The 26222-nt window shown below is 37.5% G+C and overlaps 1 protein-coding gene across 26 annotated transcripts in view; it reads right to left on the reverse strand.

Annotated features, from left to right (window-relative positions):
• LOC144061055 (neurexin-1a-like) overlaps nt 1-26222 on the reverse strand; it is a 236971-nt gene that overhangs the window by 198028 nt on the left and 12721 nt on the right. For 10 of the 26 annotated variants that reach the window (XM_077581072.1, XM_077581070.1, XM_077581081.1 and 7 more), the window contains exons 3-5: nt 18447-18464; nt 16486-16515; nt 15573-15620 (exon numbers count right to left, since the gene is read on the reverse strand). The exons of 6 other annotated variants lie outside the window; for them this stretch is intronic. In XM_077581072.1, the coding sequence (XP_077437198.1) occupies nt 15573-15620; nt 16486-16515; nt 18447-18464 (96 nt within the window). The remainder of the gene's footprint in view (nt 1-15572; nt 15621-16485; nt 16516-18446; nt 18465-26222) is intronic. 10 more of the 26 variants (XM_077581086.1, XM_077581085.1, XM_077581083.1 and 7 more) reach the window with 3 other exon arrangements.

The raw sequence follows: 26222 nt of genomic DNA on the forward strand, positions 1-26222 counted from the left end.
TGTTTTCTTCCGTGCCCCACCTAAATTAATTCCAGGATGATGTTTCTCTGAAGGTGCATTAACATGTTTGACTTCTTGCCCATGACTAAAATTTTTGTAAGCACTTACAGCAAAGCTGACGAGGCAATTTCCATCACTATTCTCAAACACGTAGCGGAAATGCTCCCATACTGCTGACCTAAATGTGCTTGGTGTGTCCGCAATTCCAGGGAATTAAATTCACGCAAAAATATTTGCTTTATTTGGATTGGAGGCACAAACTTGTGAGTTTTGAAGGTGACATAAGCGTTAGGAAATCACTAGTCTGCAGGGATAGTGAAGTGAAGAAAGTTAAGGAATTGAGTATTTTATCCTCTCTCTACAGGAGAGGCACACCTCACCAAGAATAGTATCACTTTATGGGGATGCAACTTGACAGTTATTACGAACGAGTGGGGAGGGGCCTCTCCTATTTAATGACAATCGCATGGAGTTTCTGAAAAGAGGAAGTAGCATGAAAAAGCAGAACATCACAACGATTGTGTGATGTGCAAGATGTTTTTTAACTTTATAGACCCAGATTTAAATCTGCTTTGTGGGTACTCCTTAGAATTCCTCAAAAATCGGAAGTGAAACAATTAGCTGGGAGTACATCTGTAGCATGGCAGGGAGGTCATCCCGATGTATGGGCAGATGTGTAGATGCCGGAAATATTTGTAGGGGTCATCTACAGAGATAGAGAATCCAAGTCCAGAAAGTAAAAACTCTGCCACAGTTTTGTAAAACAGTTTGTGTACTTTCTTGTTGATGAGAAACACCAGTAGCGAAAGCGAAAATGTGACAGAGTTTTTACTTTAGGACTTGGATTTCTCATCCCTGGTAATCTGTGTGTGATATGGACTGCAACTGCACCATAAATGTTTTTCAAACTAATCGATCGACATTTAAATGCATCAAATGTATGATGACCAGTTGGGGGACCATCTGTGGTCCCGCCCTTTGGTGGCGTATGCCATCTGGCCACCATGCCAAAGAGTCTCGCTCTTGTGCGTATCATAAAGTTTTTTTTTTAATATCCCCAGATCCAAATCTAGGTTGAGGGTACTGATCCTCATAGTTCAGTCATTATTAGCCATTCACGACGTGACCAGTTAGAAAGATAGAATTCATCAAATAAAATCCAGCTCCTCTTTTATAGGAAGTTCACAAACCTAAAATCAAAGTCTTTAAGGTTTCTGGCAAAGCTATTGACATTACAAACCAGCATGGCTGAGGAATGGACAGTAGATGATCTCCTTTGTTGATCTTCCATATTATTCCTTTAATTATATGGTAGCTCCCTTTTTCCCAAAGTCTCAGTTCCCTGTGTCCCGACCTCCTTCAGAAACACTGTGGTCCTTGCGGTCCACATGCCCAGTGATTAATAACACCTCCTTGCTCAGTTTTTCCTGCCAAACAGAGCAGTGCTTTCCTGTCATCCTGACACAAATTAATTCGCCTTATTTATCTTCAGGCGCCAAGGCGGACATAGGCAGAATAACTGTTTAGGGGGGGAAAGGACAAAGAATTATAGATGGTGTGTTCTTGATGGCAGGGCCATTTGTTTCTCAAATAAGAATCGAGATAAAGTTCATAACAATCATTTTTATACACATACTCTGCTGGCTCCTTTTGTCCTCAAACTACAGTCTAAGGCAGAAATGGGAAACCGGTGGATCTTGGGTACTCTTGATCTTTGCGGTCTGCAAATTGGTAGGAATCAGTTCCAACTTGTACGGAAATGGATAAGCTTAACTGCAGCCACCCATGAGCAGAAAACAAGAATAATAAATACATAATAAATAATAATAATAAATGTGTGTATCAGCCGTTAGTCAGGCAGGTCGATGTGATATTTGTCATATATAATTTTGCTTTTCATAAAAATAAATAAATAAACAAATCAAACATGTGTGGCCCTCACCTCAACAACAAGTGCACCCATCCCCGATGTAAAGGTCTTAATTCATTAAAACATTAAGAAAAATAAAATTGAAATCAAAGGTTAACCACAGTCAGTTAGTACTTGAGTTTCCTTATGTAGGTTTTTTTTTTACTAAATACCTCATAGGACTACTTTTTACTTTTACTTAAGTCATATTCTAAAGTAAGAGTTCTCTTACTCGAGTACAATTTGTGGCTGGTCTTCTTACTACTGGTTAAAAGCTCAACAGTATATCTCATTTTAATCAGCTTCATTAAGAGAGCTCTTGTCAAGTGAGGCCTTGCTACACCAATAATAAAGATGCTATAAAAAATTTGAGGGGACTCGCAAATACAAAAAGTTCCCTTTCGGCTTCTCTCTGGTGAGAACGTAACACTCTACTTTCTCTAACAGCACATTACACAATCTTTATCCACTCTATTAAAGCACAGAGCAAGTACGTTCAAATTGTTTTACCGGCCCACCAACCATATGGATGAACCTTAAGACATACAGAACATCTGGGCAAAATATAGAGCGCACTTTTGGCCCATCCACTGTCTCTGAGCGGTCAGTCAATACTGTCACAAAAAAACAGGCACTCATCTAAATATGCAAATTCAAACTAAGGAATAAGGACATTTGTTTTAAGTTTTTAAGGTACCGTATTATAATTTCCAGAGGTGTTGACTTGAGTCATGTGACTTGGACTCGAGTCAGACGCGAGTCATTAATTTGACGACTTTAGACTCGACTTGACAAAATGTTAAAAGACTGGCAACTTGACTTGGACTTTACCAACAAAGACTTGTGACTTCACTCGGACTTGAGCCCTTTGATTTCAAAAGACTTGCTTCTTCCACCAAAACAAAAAGACTAAAATGTATGTTAACGTGTAAGTTCCTCGTTGTGTGTGCGTGTGTGTGTGTACGTGTGCGAACTGGGCTGACAGTAACACAACGGCATCATTCAGAGATGTCAGGGTAACCGCAAAGGCACAAAGACACGCCACGCCGCCTACGCTAAGGCAAACTACCAAATAATACATTGACACCAAAGCAACAGCCTTGGCGGATTTTACATTGAAGTCTGCCTGCATGGTGTTGTGAACGCCAGCTTGACTTCCCTTTGACATTTTGGCTTGCGTTATCAAAGTTTTTATTGAAATTACATATTTTCTACCACCATTATCATAATCCTACCCCAAAAGTATATTAAATAGCTAATTTAGGACGCGAAGAAACCGCAAGTTAATTACACCGTCATTGCACGATACGGTATAAATCTCCGGCGTTCGTGGCTAGTAGCTAACTGTTAGCCTTAGCATCAGGTGCCTGGCTACCAACAATAGTTTGACAGCTGTTGCTTTGCTCACTTGCTTTTCTTATTGTGGACCTATGCTACTTTGTAATCCACTCTCCCTGTTTAAATGAAGGGAATGTGCCTAAAATTGCACTTTGATGTATTTTTCATTACTAAAAATAAATAAATAAAATGTTGCCTTCATTTATAAAACACTAGCTTAAAAAAACAACATGTAAAATAATTATGTATTTTGCCTTATATTTCCTTCCTAAATCCGAACGGCCATATTAAACATTTTGAGTTTATATATATATATATATATATATATATTTTTAATGGGCATTAGAATTTTATCAAATAAATTAAGACAAAGTTTTATTTATCATATATATATATTTTTTTTTTAAACAATCTGATCCTGACTTTTGTGATTCATTGCACCACTAGTTGTTTGGGTCCAAAAACTATCAGGTGGTCAACAAAAAATGAATTGCAGTATATCCAAGATTAGATCACCGATGGAGAGGTAACAACTTCAAACTTCGTTCAACATCTGAAATTCCACAAATAACAGTAAGTAAGCTAATGTCAGTTGTTTATCGGCAATTTATTGTTGCTAGCTGCATAGTTAATGAGACTGTAAACGCACTGGTAACACATTGCAAACATGGCAATCTGTTGCTTCACTCTGGGTTCACTCCCTAAATCCCTGACTCCTACTTTGATGGTTACCTGAAGTAATATAATCTACAATGTTAAAATGGCTCGACAGGACTTGAAACTCAAAAGGACATGTGATTCGCTTGAGACATGTCAGTCTTGACTTGACTCGGGACTTGACTCGGGACTTGAGGGCAAAGACTTGAGATTTAATTGTGACTTGCAAAACAATGACTTACTCCCACCTCTGATAGTTTCCTCATTTTCAGCTTTCGTTTTTGACCAAGAATTTTAGTTAGGTATCCACAATTTACAATATATGAAACTCAATGAAAACTGTATTCACTTCCCAATTTTTCAATATAACTGTACATCTTGTGAGCCAATGCGTGCTATGGACTCAACAGCCTTAACTGTGTATCTATAGGTTCCATTGTGGCTGGAGCATCAGTACAGTACAGTATCTCCTCATTCAAATGGAAGCAGCTCCACCTCCACTGACAGTGAGAAATGGATTTAATAGCCAGAGAACAGCTTGTCAGCAGTCTAAAAAAACACAATGTTAGGAGACTTTGTGCACTCATCCCCTGTACCCCCAGGGATCTGTATTGGGAGAGATATTATAAAGATTGGAAAATACCTGTCTCAACACTGCATTCTGATCAGCCCCCCCACAACCTTGAAGGGTATTTTGTTCATTGCCTATTCATCGTGACACATGCGGTACCACATAGGAGTTACATACTGTGCATTGTGTAATGGAATGCTGCATAATAAATGAAACATAGTATTTGATTCGATCTGTTGAGATCACAGGCCTTTTTTCCCGGGCAACATTTTGCGTTGGTTGCTCAATCCCAAATTGAAGAAAAGGATGGACCAGGTATTTTGTATGAATGCTGACATATTCTGTCAGATTCTGGTCTGATGCTAAACCGAAATGCTTTCAAAAATTTTAATGGACGACTATATGCTGGTTAAGAAAGCAATCAACGGAGACATTGCATTTATTCCACAATAGAGTCTGTTTGAATTATAGAGGATGACATTGTAAGAATCTGATTGGTTGCTTTGCAAGTTAGAGCGCATCAGAATATTACAAATATTAGAAATAGTTGTTAGTATGAAGTGTCGTTCGACATTAATGGAAAACACAGCCACAGATAAACATGATGAAATTATGTAATAGCAGAATTTGTCTTTAATACATTTGTATTATTATTTAATGAAATTGCTGATGAGCCTATAAGTGTGATCCATACACTATTAAATGAAATAACAGCAGCCCATATTTAAGGAATGGGTTGGGCGAGCACTGAAACAGGTATCATTATCGGACCAATACCCGGACTTATTTCAAGGTATCAATAGACGTGATGGCAGCCAATACCAGAAGTAGAAATTTGAATAATAGAAAATTGCCGTTACGGTAATTTCATGCAATTTTAAGGAAAATTCTATATTTGGATGCATAGAAATTTCTTTAAAATGATCTGACATTGCATTTTTGTGGACATTTTATGCATCTAAAGTACTAGTGGTATTAGTACTTGGTATCGGTATCTGTGACTACTCGAGTTGAATACTATTACTTGCATTGGTCTAAAAAATTGGTATCAAACATCCCTAGTTGTATAATTTGTATCACTAACATTTCCAATGTCTACACACACTATTCTAAATGTAATAGAAACAATTTTGCTTTACAAATGTGACATTTGAGTGCTTACATAACATGTTGCATTGGCAGTGAGTTTTAATAATTTAGTATGAATTTCATAGTGACCAATATATACCCTAAATTCTAATGTATTTTCTGCTTACACACATATGAAGAATGAGTTTCAGAAACTAACTAATTGCCTGACTGACGGATACAGTTTTATTATTTGCTTCATGTGGTATACTGCACTTTTATACAACGGCTTTATTTCAAACTACAATGATGCAATGGAAGCTAGGTTGGTCTGAGGCTCTCTTAGCCGTAATTGTGCAGAGTCCTGTCTGCCTGTTGTCTCTCCAGGGGAACAGCAGGCAGCTCAGGGGCGCGTTGTTATATTTCACACTTAATGATGTGCAAGGCATCCTCGCCTCTTATCTGCGCCACTATTTTAGTCACTGACACACTCTCTAAATTACATTTTAACAGCAAAAGTTCCTAGACTAGCTCATGTAATCTTTATCTTTCAGAAAGCCTTTTGTTAATTAAGAAGAAATGTCACTTTTATTCAGTGTTACTATTTTTCTGTCATTTAATTATAGTAATTATTTGGAGACTTTGAAAAACATAAACTTTGTCACAAATACAGGTTTAAGCTCCATTTGTTATTATTTAGCAGTGGAGAAGTTTAGTGCTTGATTTTTCTCAACAGAAAGCAGTTTCTTTTAATAGCAAATGTTTTGTTTTTTGGTCAGGTTACATGGCAACACAAATACTATATTATTTGAGTGGGTGGAACTAAATGATGTAAGAGATTCCTTTATCTAGGAAAACACACTTTGTCATATTGTCTGATGAGATCTATTTAAATGAACAAATAAAAATATTGAATTAAAAATGTTCAAGTACATTGAGCACATAAGCACCGTTAAAATCTTTAAATGCAACCATATGGTTCTGGATTTTGCATATCTTTGCACGAAAGCTCCACAGCATTACTCAAATTAAACACTACATTCACATCTAATGATGCAAACTCAAAATAAAAAGAGCATGTAAATGATTCAACCGCGCAAGTATTGACATTTCAGTAATTAGTCTTAGCTTAATGACAGCAGACTTTATTTAATTCATGATAGTGATAAAGGTTACATGTGATGCTCCAAAATGTGTCCTGAAATAATAAATCCTAATAAAAAGTATGTGATTTAGGACTACTGTACAATTAAAAATAAAAAAATAGAGTCTGCTTTGGTTCACTGGACTACTGCTATTTCCTGGAAGCCTCACTGTGCTTGCATGTTGACAGTAACATGAATGTTTTGACAGCTCCCCGGTGACCTTCACCAGAGCCCAGGGAACAGCGAGTTACGGCCCCAGCAGTGTCATTTGAAAGAAATATATTTTCAGTTCACAATGTTAGGCGCCCACAGGAATCAGCAAGCTTATCAAACACTGGATACGAACGGATCTTCTATTGTTTAATACCCAAACAGCTTCTGACAAAGGCTTACGTTCCCAGACAACTTAAATATGATTTGATTAGAACATCTGGACAGAGTTTGCAATGGCAAACAGTAATCAAAAGAAAATCCTCAGTAAGGCTCACTTCACACCGACAAATATTGCAATGACTAGAGCCTCTGATGCACAATAGGTTTCTTTCCAAAACTGAACTGTACAGACGTCATAAAATTGAAAGGTCTCCAAACAGGGGTGTCCAAACATTTTCCTCTGAGGGCTTCATACAGCAAAATAGAAGGATGTGTGGGTCCCTTTGAAATTCTTCACTTTTAATTCATAAAACATGGGAAAACCACTACAAAGCAATTCCATACTGTTTATAAGCTATAATGCTATATAACAGCTTTCTGTTAAAGGTGATAAGCAAAAATTTTGGGGTGGCCCAGCCCTTTAACTCACTAGATCTGGCCCTGGATTATGTTGATCTCCACTATTAAAACCAAAACAAGAGAAAATTGTAGTAAGCCGACATTTTTTTAGGATCATTGTCAAGGGGAGCAGAAAATGAGGGGAAAAAATGTGTTGCTATTTTTGTTTCTGAGCATCTTTGCACATCATTAGCATAGTAGCAAAACTGCCCAAGTCAGTTTTTAACTTACTGTTACAATGTCAATTAAAAAACAACAACGTGAGTGCTAAAAAAATATTTTCTTTATATCTGTGTAGATTCTCATCCAGGTCATGATAATCCGCAAAGATTGAATCATGGCAACCTCACTCTAGTTATTTGTTGAATTTGTTGTGTATGTTTTTTTCTTATTAATCTTTTTCCAAAAACTGAAAACAGTGACTTGGGCAATTATGTCCGTTAGGTCAATTATATCAGGTAAGCATGTTTAGAAAAGCTCTATAAGCCAAATATTAGTAGAAGTTCTAATTATACACTTGTAGTAATTCAGAATTGGGGACATGTTTGTCGCAACTCTCCCACTTTTTCAACAACCCACACTTTTAATTTTTACGCCCCCACCTCCCTTTTAAGAAAAATATAAAACAGTGATGTGGGCACGATGAATGTTATGCAGTGTACTAGCCACTAAAAAATGGAGGGCGGGCTGCAAATGCCCCACATGCCATAGTTTGGACACCACTGGTTTAATCCATGATTTTGGTGCAAAGAAAAGTAAATAATCACATGAAAGTAGTTAGCTGTGATGTGATCTTTATTTGTATTACTGGTTCATAGACTCTAGTGTTCAAACTTCACATGTTGAAATCATTTTTATTTACTGCATGTTTCAATGACTGCCAATAGATCTTAAATATGTTTTCTTTTTGTGTGCTTATGAGTGATTCTTATTCATACTGCAATGTAGTTATTAGGTCATTTAGCTCTTTCAATCATCCTGTGCTTTATTTTTTTCCCTCAATGTTGTTTTCTTTTATTGCTTATTCACCTTTTTTACTATGTTAATCACATTAAATTGTCTTATTGTCCAAATGCTATAAAAAAAAAAAGACTAGCCACTGCCGATAATAATTTTCATATAATTGCACATACTCAGGTTTTTATTTTGTATTGTTTTGTTTTCTCGCCCGAGCTCTTAAAAACTGCCAGAACTACGCTTCTTTTGTGCAGCAGACCGAAATCAATATTGAAAGAGCTGAACCTCCTTTAACAACAATGCAAAGCAGCAGCCTTGCTGGCACTTTCATGTTTTGTTGCACCGCGGTGGATCTCATCCAGAAAGCGAAACTGCTCTGCTCGGAGAAACTCATTGATACAACAGCAGTGGACCAAGTGGGGTCATGTAATCTCCTACTGTCTTTCCCTGGCTCAGTCTCAAAGGATGTGGGGGCAGTGCACAGGTGATGTGAATCCAGGAATAAGAGAGGGAGGGAGGGAAAGGGAAATGCAGGAAATGAGATGGCTAGATGAATAACACAGGCAGATGAATTTCTTTTGCAGGCTGAGTGAAGAACATTCTTTTGGCAGAAATCGGCAGAAACATGGTGCTGCTAAATTGAAGAGCACAGTGTCACATTTAAGCCAAATAGAACACTGCAATTCAGACTATAAAATTACAGAATGTGTCAGGAAACATTCTTGCGCAATTGACAATGCCAGGCACCTCAAGGTGGCATGAATGTAAATATATCAAATCTGTATAATGGGACTTTATAGAACATTAAAACCACAAATCTGGGTATTATGTTCTAGCTATCTAATCTAATCTAGTACAATTTGATTGTGAAAATACCATTTTAGAGCTTATGCATTCAAGGAATTTTAATGTTCAATAATAGAATTGAAAAATGTAAAATGAAATGTTTCTTCCTATATGCAAAATAAAATCCAAGCAGAGAGAGCGATGTACAGACAGCATATTTTATATATACAAAAGGGGATACAAGGCCTCCTTTTTAAATAGTGTTTTTGTCCCTTAGGACATGCTGGTCTTGAGTGTAATGACTCTTGGTGCACACCTCCCGAGACAAATTGCCACTGACCCCCATGGATTTTCCAGGGCACACTCAATTCGAAATGGACTATTCAATTTCCCACAGGGAGCCCTGCCACTTCCTCACCATGTATCATTGAAAATGAAGCCACTCTCGGCTTTGCCTGGTCACAATATTGCACCAAAAGTCAACCTATATTCCTAATACTCCGCTTATTAATGGATAACATTAATAATTGGTGGATTATATCTCTCAATGATAATCTCAACAATTCTCAAGTAGGCACAAAGTGTGTAGACTCCGGCTTCCAGCAGTAAAAAAGCAGATACTAAACTGACTTGCTGTAAGAAGCTTCTAGCACGTGAATGTACGGCACTTAAAGGTGCATAAGTCACAGGTTGATGTTGCCCATACAGCCATGATAACCTCAATGATTTATTTTATAATACTCCGGCAGTGATTGATTGCGTCTCGATGATCGTGTTAATTATCTCATGTAGAAAAGCATGAAAGGACAATATGTAACTCTTGTTTTCAGTCTGTCGAAGCCCATGGCATGCCCTGGGGTTATATCGTTCACAGGATCATATTACACGACACTGACTGTTTCTAAATAATCTTGTGACAAGTGACAAGAATGATGTCAGGAATTTGTGATTATGTGCTGAGAAAAAGAACTGTGAAGCAATAACAACGCATTGCATCCCACATGTTGTCCCACTTGGGTTGTTATCTCAATCGCCATAACCACAAATGGCCATAATAGCCTAAAAGTAAATTGTGCAAAATCTTTCATTTTTGGTTGATAAGAGAGAATGGATAAATATAGTCAGGGTTATAATTATTCACATCCTAACCGAAATTTGGATTAAGCAAATTCTGATCTACATTTCTATTATTTTCTTAGATTGATTACACAAAGTTTCATATCCAAAATTATTTAAATCCTTAATCAAAATGTTGCAAAATGTAACTCAAAAAAGGAACAGGCTATGTTGTAAAAATTATATGAGTAGCACTTGCCAAGCTGAATCCCAACATTCCTTAACTTCTCCATTATTGATTTGCACTTGTTATCCACTGAGTTATTATTTATTTTATTTTTTTAAGTGAAATTCAAGAGGCATATGTACCTACCTATATTTTAAATTTGTAAAAAAATAAAATAAATTAAAAAACCTCACACTTTATGTTCCAAATAAGTGTTTGATGAATGCACGTACGACAATTGTGGGGTTGAATAGCTCTAACTAATGATAATGCTAATGAGTGTAAATAACACAACATTTTAAAATGTAATAATAATAATTAGGGATGAGCGACTACCGATACTAGGTATCAATATCAGGTCGATAGAAGGCCTTTTTTCAAGGTATCGGTAGTCGCGACGGCGGCCGATACCGTTTTCCAATCAGGAAATATAAATTAATAATTAATAGAATTAGGTATCCGTCCGAAAAACTGTGGTATCAACCATCCCTAATAATAATAATAATGATAATAATAATAATACATCCATAAAATATACTCTATAGTCAATCCAATGTTATTCTCTTCCCACAATATCCATATCAGCATTCTGTATGTAAAGAGAGCGTCACATGACAGACGCAGATGAACGCACTATTACAGATGGTGGCTCTTTGAAGCCAGCTAAATCCCATAAATCAACCAACAAAGCACCAGCATAAACATGTATTGTGGGCATACTGACAGCATGAATGTGACTGTATTGCCTTTAGAATAAATCATCACAGTAGTGGAAAGTGTTGAATCCTTCCGTTCTGCCTTCTAAAATGGCTGAAATGTACTCTAACTAAAACCAACATGCAAGTAATACATTTGAGCATCTTAAGAAGAGATAGAGGACTTTTAGTGGAACAGGAAGTGGCCTTCCTCATCCTAAAATTCATCCTCTTCTATTGGCAGGCCGAGAAATACAGTTTTTCATCACTGTAGTCTCAGAGAGGCATCGACCAACAGTATTGATCTCAAGTAGATCCTCCACTCTGCTTGGGAGCCAGATGAGCCTTGTCGACATCGATCCCTTCCTCCCCTTTATTCGGCATTTTCTTTCACTCTTTCTTCAGACTGAAAGAATGATATGTCTGTCATCTTTTATTGTAAGTATCACTAAGGAGACAATGCTCTGGTAATAAAAGATGGTGTGGAGCAGTATACAGTGGTGTGAATGAAGGCGGGCTATAAAGGCATGTTGCCAGAATAATGACAATATTGACAAGACAAATATGGCTAGCGAGTGTCCTGTCGTTTGAAGACCTATGAAGTGGAATTTACCCAACATTTCCTCGCAAAAAACAACAACAGCAAAAACTGAAGTTGCACAAAACCCCTGTTTGACACTGTTTGAACACAGCAGCTCAATGAGGATTAATTCTGTGTGTGTAGTGTTTTTTCATTGCTTTCGTTTCATCTCAGTCCAGATGCATTATTTTATTCATGCTGTTAACATTTTGAAGCCACTATGTTGAAACTGTTCCATGGTGTTATTCTCTGACTACTTGCGTTAACTAGAATTGTTTTCTTGACTACAGTTCAATATATGAATTGTAACCTACTTCCAGTCTTGTGTTGCTATTATCATTGCTATTCTTTATTGTCTACATACTGTATGCTGGTAGAATGTGAAGCTAAACATACATTTAACAAACGTAATCCCCTCTTGCTTCTCATTAAATGGGCACTGTGTCATAGTTTTTCCCCCACTAGTGTGTTATTACTATTACTAGTTAGTTATCCTGTAACGTTCACATGCAACATCTCAAAAAAAGAAAAAAGAAAAAAAAACATTTTTTATGAAAGTCTGACCATCCACTTTTAGTCTCAAGTGTTATTAAATGTGAATGTAAAAGTGAGGCTGGTCTTGATTTAAATAATACAATCAATTGTTCAAGTTATTATTTATTTAAAAAGAAGAAGTGAAAATGTGCTTATTACCTACTACTAAAACAGAGAAAGTGTAATCCTTTGAGATGATCAATGAAGCTGAAAGAATTGTGCTGTCAGTCTCCCAGGTTTCATGTGCAGCTACAAAGGCAACATCTGTTGTTGATTCAATGTGTTCTGATACCTGTCACAAAGAGATAGCCGACACGTCCACAAAAGTTATACTTAGACGTGCTGCTCCAATGTTGTCGAAAAACAGCTTGTGGTGGCCCAAATGCTACACTCTGTTGGAGCCATTATAATTGAATAAGGACAATAATATTGCCATTTTTGATTAATGGTTCAGGACACTATAAGGAAATTTGTTTTGCTCGACCACGGGGAAACTTAATGATCTATTAATCAACTCTTAAACTATAAAATGAGGTTAACGAAAAGTGAGAATTTTTCTTTTAATGTTCTGAATTCTTAAATAAAAGAAACATCAATAATAATACTAATAATAATAATAGAAGAAGAAGAATTGACTTAATGTCCTCGTCTGACTTGGATTATATGATAAAACAATTAGAACATATACGTAGCTCCAACGCTAGAGCAATTTGACAGCCAGCCACTTCTTTACCAGTTTATGAGAATCTAAAAGATGAAACTGCTTGATGAAAGTCTCCATATGTTCAACCAACATATTTGAGCTAATTGCTGGATAATGAATGAGGATTTAATGCACCCTTTCAGGCTTTTGTGCACAAACTGGGATTTAAGCATTAATGATCCATTTAATTTGTCATGTGTAAACATTAAGAAAATAATCTGCTGTCCTACTTCATGGCAATCATGGGAGGGGGACGTGAATTTGCTTAAAAAGTATACTAATTTCGAAAGAGCCCACTACCTACAAGCTTGTATGTACAGGCTGCAGTTTAGTTTAAGCCGCACATGGTTGTTTATTGTGATGACGGGAATTAAATACCGGGGATTTGTGTACAAGCATTATTATCCTTTCCCTACTGTTGTACATGGTTAGATGTGGCGAAAGAAAAGGGTTTTAGGAATCCAGTGCACCAGCTATAGGCTGCGCACGCAAACTACCTCATTCTGAAAAGATCAAACCCAAGCAGAAATTAAACCCACTAAGTGGTTAATAGACCACAGGTGGACATTAAGAACCAACCACGTCTGGAGTATTTGTGCATCCTATTTTCACGGTCAATACCCCTATCCACCGTCGCTCCTCCTGTTTTTTTCCAAATGAGGATACTGTTTAAGTGTGGGACTGCACATTACATAACTGGACTGCGTAGGTTTACGCCACAGGGGGGCAACTAGCCGAAGCCTGTATTAGAGGTTTGTGCCGCATCAGCACTGTCTTCTTCCTGTGGCTTCCCTTCTGTCAATTCAAAAGCTGTTTTTTGTTTGGTGCATAAATAACTTCCGTTAACAAATGTCACATGTCACGTATGTACTAAGTGGGATTCTGGTGCTACAATATTAATACATTTAATGGCCATTTGACGGCTTGTTGTGCTTAAAAGGTCACATGGCGGACATCATCAATCATCATCAGTGATAAACAGAAAAACTCAAATGCGAAAAGCCACATAATTGGGTTCATAAGCAGTTCAGCATGAATATTTGATACAAAATGAGTTGTTTCAATGTTGCTCATCAAGGAAAATGCACAAGTAGTTTTCAATTACAGCTCATAAATATGAGCTCTAAATTAATTTTACTATATGGAAATAATTTGTTTCTGCAGTGGAATTCTTATAAAGTGCTAACATAGGACAATAATTTGGGGAGAAATATACTTCTCATCAAAGTGACTTTTGTCGCCATTAAAGTTAACAGAGTGTTTTATTGTTTCAGCGTATTATTGAGTGGTCAACTTCAGATGTTACTTTTACTCAGAACATTGTCTGTCGCACAATTACCAAGGCTTTATGAGGCTACAGTGTGAATTAACTGAATTTAATGCACAGCAAATTCTGAACTACTTTCACCTGGGTTCGATCAAACCGTTCAGAGAGTCGGTCTCAGGCGTTCGGTGGAGGTCATATGATTCATGAAGATATGCCTTGCTTGGCCATCATTGACTGCAGGTGATCACGCTACGTTGCTTATCTGTGCTGCAGGGTCTTTGGTGACCCAGTAGTCGACTCGTGGCTGTTCTGATGGTACATCGTGTGATTTCTTTATTATTGTTATACTTTCACACTATGTCGAGTAAAAAAAGAAAGTGATCAGACAAATATGCGCAGTATGAATAGACATGTATAACGAAATGTATGGTGTTCCACTCAGCTCAATTCTGGGGACTCTGCTGTTTGCATTGTATCTGCTGCCCTTGGGTTCCATCTTAAGAAAACAGCCGTGGTTGACTGTATAATTTGCAATGCCAAGTTGAGCAGTTCGATTCCAGCAAAACTAGCTCTCTAGGAAAACTAAAGGAACACTTCCTTAAGCAGCATGGATTAGTGGAATAGACAGATTTGATGAAAAGGCTACTCTCCCTGTTCATTTTGTTTACCAGTAAACCCTATACCTATTATGTCTTAAATTTGGGTGGAAAAAAAAAAAAACATTTTATCTTTCAATAACAAAGGGTTCTTTGAATGTGCATAGGAAACTGATGGGGTTCAGTACCTCCAACAATATTCAGAACCACTGATTTAGAGGTTCCATTGTTTTGTTATTTTCTTTTTCTAAATTCAATTAATGTGGCATTATGGTGCATCTGGATAAAACGTCACTCAAAAACAATTTGGCAACATACTTCAGTGTGCACAGCCTTGAGCAGACATTAGGTCAAATACAGGAATGATACTTACCTTAGAAAATGTCAATTTTAAAATTACATCTTTGGTGTTTGTGTATCTTTTTAACACACTCAGATTGTTATATTAGCAGACTAGCTGAAAACATTGACATTTAAATATTGACAGTAAGACGTAGACCTTACCTGCTCAGATGCAAGATGTATGTAACATTACACAAAGTGTGGTGTTTGCAAAAGTAATAAGCTACAGCAAGCAAAAGGCAAATGGAACAATGGCACGTCAAAGCATCACAATTATGTATCTCCTACTTGAGTATGTGTAATGCCCAATTATGAAACCACAACTTTCTATATTGTGCTTGGTTTACCACAAAAAAGGAATAAGGCTTTACCTTGAATGCTGAGTAGGGACCTTAGAAGCCAAGTTTCCCCTCTCTGCCCTGAGGAGGAAAGTCAAACAGTAAAGATCAGACGTCCACTTACCCCACAGGGAGAAGAGGTGAGGATCACAGCCAGGATGGGAGGCCCACAACACTATGATCACTCCTCACACAAACCAAACCCCGTTATTCGAACCTTGGACAACAGCACTATGTTCTTTTGCCTGTCGTTGTCGTCTTCCCATGCAGCAAGCAGGCGGCAGAGTGAACGTGTGAAGCAAAAGCTGCACCTACCTTGTAGACGGCTATTTAAAAGTGCCGCTGACCTCAACTACATTATTGGGTATGTAAATGCCATCAGGTAATGAATGAACAACACAGGGTGGAGTGGGGAAGTACCTTTAGTTTTACCTATGAGTTTTGATGAGATGGTCCATAGTGAAAGCAAGGTCCAGTCACAAAAAAAGGAGAACAAAAGGAGAGGAGGAGACACCAATAAGCGCAATGTTGGTTAAGGAAATGAAAAACAAAAAGAAAGAGGTCGGTATGTGAAAATAGAGATGAAATGGTGACAAATGGAATCAAAAATGGAGACAGAGATGGTTGCGCCGAGTTAAAATGGCTGAAACCACTACACTGCAGTGATTACAACGCATGCATTAGATTTTGAAAATGTCACATCCATCTAATATTTATAGTAAACACTCCAAGAGGAGAATGTACCAGGGAGGGAGTGGAAAAGACAATTCAGCTCATAAAAGGGGTCATATACCCTGGAGAATTAATACCAACGAGGTCATTCTAATAAAGGACCACATTAAAAGTGTCACGTTTTGTGCTGGCATCAAACACACACATTTCAGAAGACAATGACAGCATTAGGGACAATGGAGGGAAGGCAGGAAAGTCGGAACAGAGCTCATACCTTGGTCGCCCATCATCAGGTGTGCCAGACCTTAAAAAGGAAAACAAGAGCACAGTCAGCAGAGAACAAGGGATCATGGGAAGTTGTGTCGAAATAAAAAACGGACACAAAGGCATCTCTTTTCACAGTAGATGTCTGTGTTACTGGAAGGGATGGGAAAAGGAAGAGTTGGAGGGAGAGGAATAGGAGGGTGTGCACGTACAGGGTCAAGCCTGATGAGCATTCACAGTTGGAATGCGTCATTGGCTACTTACTCATTCAAACATCTTCATTCATGTTTCATCGTATCCCAGATTTAAAACGCACAGATTCTCATCCAGAGTGAAGAGGTCCCCTACCATGACTTTAAATGAGTCATCCATGCATCATATGGACACAAAATCAATTTGAATGTGAAGAATAGAATAACTATGATCAATCTGGTCACACAAGCACAAATATTGTGGCCGCCACTATAGGTGCCAAATAAAACATGGTATTAGTAATGTTAATGAAATTATACTGTATTTGGATATAAATTACATTTAACCAATAAATAATGGCGTTTGGTTGAAATTATATATATATATATATATATATATATATATATATATATATATATATATATTATAGTACATGTGAGGTAAACCTAGACTTCAAAACTTCAAAAAATAAAATAAGTTTAATGGCAAAATACCGAGGAAAATGTGCCAAAGCAGGACGGACAGAACTAATCCGAATGTGTATTGTTTCCAGGAAAATGAGCATGAATGCAAACAACATTGTGGAGTGGTCCCTGTCAATTGATTGGAAGGTGACTAAAACATTGTCTCAACATAAGATAATATTTAATACTGTACAAGGGAATCAATATCCAGATTCGAATTACTCAGGGACTGGCTCGGTTTGTTTCCTGAGGAGAAAAAGGGTTTGCTTTGGTCTACTCTAAGTGGATGACCTTGCAAATAAGAGTTTTTATTCACGTGGAGGCCACTTTTTGCAGAAATATAGTCATGAAAAACTGCTTGTGTCCAGATATTAGCCATTTGTTTTACCCGTAAGCACCAGTGTTTTTGTGAAAGCCAAACAAAAGAGAATTTCCTCATAAAATCTGTAAGAAATTCTTCAATCCACCTCAAATCAAGTTGTTTGGCTTTGCAACCTCTGCACACAACGATAGTGAATTTAATAGCATTTTAAAGTCATGTAAAAATGTAAAAGGATAAAACTGAGTATCCAGTCTTTCAGTTTTCACTTATACCTCTAGTACTTTTGATATATAATTTTAACTTAACACAATGACAAAAAATTTGTGAACAGAGACCTTTCGTTTGTAGCATATGATGTTTTGTCGATGTGTCAAACCGCAGTGCTATAGCGCCAACTACTGCAGAGGAAGTTTTATTCAGATTGTGTTTGCCTTAAGTATCGGTGGCTGGTATTGGCAGCCTCCACGGACACCAATACCTTAAAATAAGGCTGGTATCGGCACGATACAGATACCTGGCATAGGTTATACTAATAGAAATAACTTAATTTATTAAAAAAAGAAAATAAACAACAGATTTGGCCTGTTGGTTGTGCTGTATAATTATTAAATGAAATTATATGTTAATCATTTGCAATTTGTTTTTCTTTCTTCGCCATTGATATTTATATGGGAGCACATTGGGATGTCAGACAGTTGTGTATATGAAATATGGCAGACTTAACTTGTGAACTCACGTCAAGGGCCTGTACTGCAACGATTATAAAGTAGAAATTAACCATCACGGTTTTGAATCAAACTTTACAAAAAAATACCATCTTAGAAACCTTAGTGGAGGCACTGATCACAACCTGATCATCCACTTACCATTTCAACAACACCGATACAGCAGTTGCCTGCATCAAAACATTTGCTAACATTCTTCTGAGTGTCCATCACTATTCACATTTGCACACCCGCTTTAGCAGGAGCTGAAAGCTTTTATTATACCCACCTTCGGTATATTTATCTTCTGGAAGCACGGGCAGGCAAAGAGAAAGAAAGGAAGACATTCATTAAGCAGCATGCAGACGAGGACTGGCCGTTGCATGCTAGCATGCAAGGCATAGTAAAATCACATGCAAGTGACCTAAATTTCTTATTTTGCACATCTTTCCCATCCTTATTTATACGTAACAAGGTTGAACACTAGTGGTGCCATCCCTTATTAGTTCATCTGATGTAAAAGTAATACATTGTCTGAAACATTTTAGAGGCTGATAAAACATCCAGCAACACTGTTAAATGACTTTATAAAAAAGGCTATGAGGCATAATGCTTAGGGGCTATAAAGCACATCTTAAGACTTACTCATTGTGTTATGTGGGGCACTTTAATTCATTTATTTAAGCATGAAGGACTTCAAATTCTATTTAATTCACGGCACTAAAGATATATTTTTTTTCCGAATAAAAAGCTACTCTTGTAATGAAATGCATTGCAGAAAAAAAGCAAAGAAGACCCTTAATAAATATATTTGTGATAAATGAATCCAACGTGTCAGAACAGGCAATTGTTAACGTGTTATTTTTGGGGTGTGTGAAAAAAATCATGTGGCACACTAATGAAGGTGTCTACGGAAAGAATATCTTATAATATGCATGCTTAATTTTAAAAAATGCAGCCGGATGCATGCAAAATGAGATGTTTAAGGCCCGATAGACTGCCTATAAAAAAGCAAAACAGTCAGTCATTATGTGGTTTCTCCAATGTTGATTCTTGCCTTAAATAAATCTAAAGTCATTATATGAGTTTATTTTCTAATGAAACACTAAAATGATAAATTCAGTAACACATGCAGTGTCGACTTAATGCTAATTAAAATAAATCAGTCCAGTTATAAACAATGGGGAAACACAGCAAAGATCAATTTAAACGACAAAAACAAATTCCTACCTCTTTAAAATGCTTTGTTGCCCAAATTCAAACGATCATTTGAGCCCAAAACTTACCATTGTCACTGGTTCCCCCTCAGACACCATGCACAAAAACATTTACATCAAAGCTTTGTGAACAAATTGCAAAACAACGGAGCACCCGACTGTTTCAGTTGGCCAGTTTGTCTATGCCTCATTAAAATAAAAAATAAGGTGCACTTTTTTCCTTGCAAATATATTTTACAAGCACAAATGCAACTTTGTGGAAATGCTTCATTTCAAGTTCAACTGATTGGTCATCTGAACATTTGTTCACAAAGCTTGATGAAGAAAAGACTTACTGAAAAAGCATCCAAGCAAAGCATGACGATGAAACTTGTAAAGCAAACATACGATGATGTAAAACACTGCAAAGACCGACAAAGACATTAACAATGATGCCTTCATTTCACTATATTTGAAAGGCTGGACATTACAGTAGTGATGTATATACAAATGGGTTTCACATTTTTAAAAAGATAAAAGGAGTAGTGTGGGTTATTGTAATGTGTGTGTAAACTTTTTTTTTCTGAATTCAGCAACTTTATTTTTGTAAAATTACAGCACTAATGTAGAATTTTTTTTTTTAGTTAACACAAAACTTTTCTCGCAATAATATGTTGCATGCGTCCTCAATAGTCTAAACACGGCATTCTGGTTAATACTGCATTTGTGGAATATGAGTTTAGCAACAAAATCCAATCGTTTTGATACCGTTTGCCTGAAAATGACATCACAGTTGTTCAGGGCTCAGGTAACGACCAATCATGGCTCAGCTTCAGAAAACACATGAGCCGTGACTGGTCGCCCTAAACAACTGTGATGTCATTTTGGGCTCGTTCGGAAATGAGCTCCGAGAATGCACTGGTTCAATCCAACCGTTTGGAAACTCAGCGTGTTGCTCAAATTTGTCGTTCGGAAATTCAGAGTGCACCAAAAATGGCGTGCCAGTGCGTGTACTAAGCGCTCCGACCGGGGACACGGTGCGCCAGATGCGAGTGTTGTGGCCTGACGGGGGATATAAACGTTATCATTCACCATTCGCGTATCGTGTATATTTCTCAAGTTGGTAAGTTACGAACTTTTTTCCGTTCGTTTGGGCTTTAGTGGCGCTAGGTCTGGGGTTTGCTTAATGTGCTAATTGTTAGGCGGATAAACGTTGACGTTGGCTACCTTTGTGGGCTAGTGAGTTGATTAGCACTGAGTCATACCTTTAAACGGTAATAAATACGATTTAACACACTGGTGCATTTTAAAATTACTGGAAAATAACGACTTTAGTGTATTTCCAAACGCGCCCTTTAAATTAACAGAAATTGTCAAAATGGTTGCTTTCTAAGATGGACAAAAATGAGTGGCTTTTGCTACCAAACTCCACAAACACAATCTTAATCCCAATGCCTTGTTTACTCTTGTGGGGTTGCATAGAACTTCACTTTATGACATAAGTCTTGTTTGCTTATTTTTCTTTAAAACATTGATGCAAACTAAAATCGCATCAGTGATAAATAAAAGCTAAAAATGTGTGAAATAATGTTGTAAAAATCTAATCCCTATGATCTTTAGATGCCACCGATATCATGTCATTGTGCTACATTCTAAAGCAGTATCACCATTAAAATAAGACAAATCTCTCACATTCTCTCTCTCTCTTACACACACACTCCACACACTTTCTTTCACAAATGTACCCAGCTGGTTACATTCTAATCCAGAGACATAAATCCATTTAATCCCCTTGTCAAAGTGATCCTAGCGCTATTGTGCCGGTAACACTACACCAAAATGCACTCTGCTGTCTATCACACACAATCTGCATCTTGCACCGCTGATCATTTTCCAAGTGAAACTTGTAAAGTGCGTACAATAATTACATTGGAAAGGCAAGGTGCCGCTTTAATTGAAAGAAACATCTGGCATGTAATGACAGAAAACAAATTGAGGAAGGTTATATAAATTGTTTGTTTGTTCTGCCCCATTTGTTTTAACAATAAAAAAAACGTATTGGGGCACATTGCATTTACTGTACATTTACAGGGAATGAAAATTGATGACTATTTCGCTGCAGCTATAACAGCTTTCCCTCATGTTGCAAGAAGATGATGTGTTTTTAAGACTTTAGATAATATTGTCTTTGTCTTTCAGTTTGCACGCCCTCTGAAGCCACAGTAATACCTGGGATCACTAAAGTCATTTTCCTAATATGATGATGACACGTTCTGCTTTCAAATGAGCCTTCTTAAGAACTTAACTGCACCCTGAAGGCTTGTAGTCCATACTTGGAAAATAGCAACAACAACAATTGTTTTTATGTACTATTATTTGTGTAAAAGACAGTGAAATAGGAATCAGAATGGAAGGTTGTGATGTCACAAATACAGTATATTGTGGCAACTGTAATTTGTCTATTTATTGAATGTGTGCCCTGTTTTGCAGCATGTTTCTTTTAGTTTGCACTGTTTGGCTTCCTTGCCTTATTTGCTCTGGTAGTTTTACTTTCAGACTTTGTTTTTTACGTCTTGCCTTTTATATCTACACACCTACTTTAAGTTGAGTTGAGATTGTCATGGTGCATTGCGAGTGTGGTTTCTTCCCTGCTGTGTTGGATGAACAACTCTCTGCTGTGTAGGGTTCTGCTGAGCACTTTCATAAATGGGTCCCAAACCACCGTGCCGCGGACCAGTACCGCTAGTATTGATCATCAGGGTCTGAAAGAAGTTTAATTTTGAAATTCTTTTGTATCCGCCTGTGCCTCTGTCAAAACGCTCTTCAAAACTACTTGATACAGAAAAAAAGAACAAAAATCCCACAAGGTAGCAAAACTGAGTTAAAAAAAAAACTGTTTGGAGAGCTTTTTTAGTAAAGGGAACAAGCCAAACAATGAAGCAGAAGAAGAGCCTAAAATGTTCAAGAAAAGTTATTACATACATTCACAAAATAAAGTTAGCATTGATCCCAATGTTTTGATTATGTCAGTCATTGGTTATCAATGTGTTAATCCCTGGTAGTAATTGAGTATCTATACGATGTATTAATGTTATGTTACTATGGACATTTTGAGTTATTTAAGTAGAAAATGTCATTTAAAATAGAAAAAATATATCAATAAAAATCAAATCAAAATAAAAAGTAAAAATAAAAAAAATATTATTATTTAAGTACAAGTTTGTTTTATTTTTATTTTTTTATTTTTTATGTGTTAACAGGCTTTCTGCTTCAGATGCATGAAGAATCACGAAAAACCCCAATAGAGCTGCTTGGTTATTTGCAGCTTTTTCCTATCTTGCCTTATATATAATCAAATCATTGTATTCCAAATGTAGACTTAATTTTTACTTCCTGGATCTCGTTCTTTAGCAAGTCTGAAGTCATGAAGTAGACTTCTTCTTTTAAGTTAATGTTTTAATGCACTGCGGTGTCTAAGAAAGCAGAGCAATACACACAATCGTGAGTGAGTTCGACATCGCTGGGAAATCTGTGGTACTGTAGCTTAAAAAGCCATTTTGAAATGACTGTGTGAACAACAGAAGATAGCAATAATCATGGTACTGTTTGTGTTGGCTTTGGAGAAAAATAATCGATCTTCTTTAAGCTTCCTACTTGGTTGTTTACTCAAGACAATGAATACAATATCATATTGTAACCTTAATTTCCAAAACGGATTTCAGGTCATGGTGTTAGGTGCAAAAGTGCAATTAAATGAATAATAGAGTTCAATGCCTACTCCTAGTTGCTACAATGCCCAATCAGGAAATGATAACATTCATTGAATAATTTCATGAAACTATGTTAAATCATGTTAAATATTATGATATCCGAGTTTAATATCTAAATAGCCTCAAACTGAAGCAGTTTTGTCATGCTGTTATTATTAAAAAAAAACGAAAAGTAGGTCAGTTTGAACAAAACCTAAAATTGAAACACTGAAAGATGAATGGCTAAAAGAATTATTTCATTACTGTAATACGCAGTTAATCATGACAGAGAGAAGCTTGACGTAAATGTGCCCGTTTGGTTCAGTTGGCTAGATGATGAGCAAATGAAGGCAGAGATAGGAAAGCATTATTTCTGCATGCAGAATACAATCTGAGAAATAGCCAAACTATCATATTGATCAAGTTATACAATTGTATATCAGACCTACACAAATTCTACTCAAATTAAATTAACTAGAACTAACTTTGTGTAGTTTTCTACATAGTGTTAACATTATAGGCTCTTTGTGTGATTGGCATTACTCCTGTGTAGCGCATGGTGTATCTCTGCATTGAGGCGAGTTGAATCCGATGTTGGTATTTTCGCAGTTGAGTGCAGGCCGGCGGACCTGCAAGAATAGGGGCTGCACCACAGTGCGAGTGGTCACAGCCGACGTCAAACATGACACCAATCACCAATCAAAGTAGCTTCTTTCATTCTCTACGGCGGGCGAGTCACACACTAGAGTGTCACTATGGTGAAAGCACATTTGCACCAAGTAGTGAGCGCCGTGAGACCCCCTGCCCCCATAGCTATACCAAGTAGGATGATTTATTTATTATTATGATTTATTTAATGCAATTATTCAGAAGGTTTGATGCCCGCCGTTCACATATATGAATGCAATAGATGTGCTATGTGTGTTAGATGTGCTGTCTACGCTGGCCAGGTTAAATGTGGTCTGAGCTGGCGTACTCTTATTTTGTCACTAAAAACATTTCACAATTTGCCATATTGGTCTACATACAAAACCTAACTAAAGTAGACTAAACTGAAAACTAGGAAAGTAGTTCCTGAAAATTAACTTATCAGATGATTTCCTTGTTTCCTATTTTTATGCAGTAAGGTATCTCTTTTAACTACATGCAAATGATAAGAAGGTTGTTTGTAATTCAGAATGCATTCATTGTGTGGTCTTACACAAACAACAACAGGGAAGATTAGGAATGATGGATTGATCTAATATAAACCCAGATAGAACAAGGACTCATGTTTGAATTATTACGAAATACAAATCAGACATATGTCCTCGGCATATGAGAATGTAAAATAGCACAAGGCAATAAAGCCAATGGAAAATATAGAAAAACATATTTGAATAAATGGAGCACGAAGGTCCAAGACATATAAATAGAACATATGTGAGCCTTCAAACAAAGGTCAAAATCTGTTGTCAAATTACAATTTGTCCCAAAATCAAGAGTAAAGAGTTTTAGTGAGGCCTCATCTTTAAGCACTGTAGCCTTAATGCATCTTCTGACCTGACCGGAGTCGGTAGTATTATAATAGCTCATTGTCTCCTACATTATTGTAAGCAATGGGAAGAGTGGAAATAAATGGACGGAATATGTGACATGATCTGCTGCTGGAAATGGAAAAGTACTATGACTACATGGCGAACAATGATTCAATTGTATATATATATATATATATACTGAGGAAAATAAGTATTTCACCCCCTGGTGATTTTGTGAGTTTGACCCTTTACAAAGAAAGGAACGGTCTATAATTTTCATGGTAGGTTCATCTTAACAGTGAGAGACAGAATATTAAAAAAAATCCCAGGAAATCACATTATATTAATTTTAAACATTTATTTGTCTTTTATTGAGGAAAATAAGTATTTCACCCCCTACCGACCAGCAAGAATTCTGGCTCCCACAGACCGGTCATGTGACCAGGAGGCACACACATTAGTCCTCTTACTTAATTGGTATTCCTAATTAAGTTCCCGTTACCTGTTTAAAAACACACCTGTTCACAGAATCAATCAATGCATCAGATTCCAACCTCTCCACAATGGGCAAGACCAAAGAGCTGTCTAAGGACGTCAGGGACAAGATTGTAGACCTGCACAAGGCTGGAATGGGCTACAAGACCATTAGCAAGCAGCTGGGTGAAAAGGAGTCAACTGTTGGTGCGATAGTTAGAAAATGGAAGACACCAATTGACCATCAATCTCCCTCGGTCTGGTGCTCCACGCAAGATCTCACCTGGTGGAGTGAACCGGATCATGAGAAAGGTGAGGAAACAACCCAGAACTACACGGCAGGAGCTTGTTGATGATATCAAGGCAGCTGGGACCACAGTCACCAAGATGACCATTGGTAACACACTACGCCGTAATGGATTGAAATCCTGTAGTGCCCGCAAGGTCCCCCTGCTCAAGAAGGCACATGTACAGGCCCGTCTGAAGTTTGCCAATGAGCACCTGGATGATTCAGAGGAGGCTTGGGAGAAAGTGCTGTGGTCAGATGAGACTAAAATCAAGCTCTTTGGCATCAACTCGACTCGCCGTGTTTGGAGGGCGAAAAAAGCTGACTTTGACCCCAAGAACACCATCCCCACCGTCAAGCATGGTGGTGGAAACATTATGTTTTGGGGCTGTTTCTCTGCTAAGGGTACAGGACGACTTCACCGGATCGAGGGGAGGATGAATGGGGCCATGTACCGGGAAATCTTGGGTGAGAACCTCCTTCCCTCAGCCAGGATATTGAAAATGGGTCGTGGATGGGTGTTTCAGCATGACAATGACCCAAAACATACAGCAAAGGCAACAAAGGAGTGGCTCAAGAAGAAGCACATTAAGGTTATGGAGTGGCCTAGTCAGTCTCCAGACCTTAATCCTATAGAGAACTTGTGGAGGGAGCTGAAGCTTCGAGTTGCCAAGCAACAGCCTCGAAATCTTCAGGATTTGGAGAGGATCTGCAAAGAGGAGTGGGCCACAATCCCTCCTGGGATCTGCGCAAACTTGGTGACCAACTACAAGAAACGTCTGACCGCTGTGCTTGCCAACAAGGGTTTCTCCACCAAGTACTGAGTCATGTTTTGCTAGGGGG

Source organism: Vanacampus margaritifer, chromosome 12 (assembly GCF_051991255.1).
Source record: "Vanacampus margaritifer isolate UIUO_Vmar chromosome 12, RoL_Vmar_1.0, whole genome shotgun sequence".
Classification (NCBI taxonomy): Eukaryota; Metazoa; Chordata; class Actinopteri; order Syngnathiformes; family Syngnathidae; genus Vanacampus; species Vanacampus margaritifer.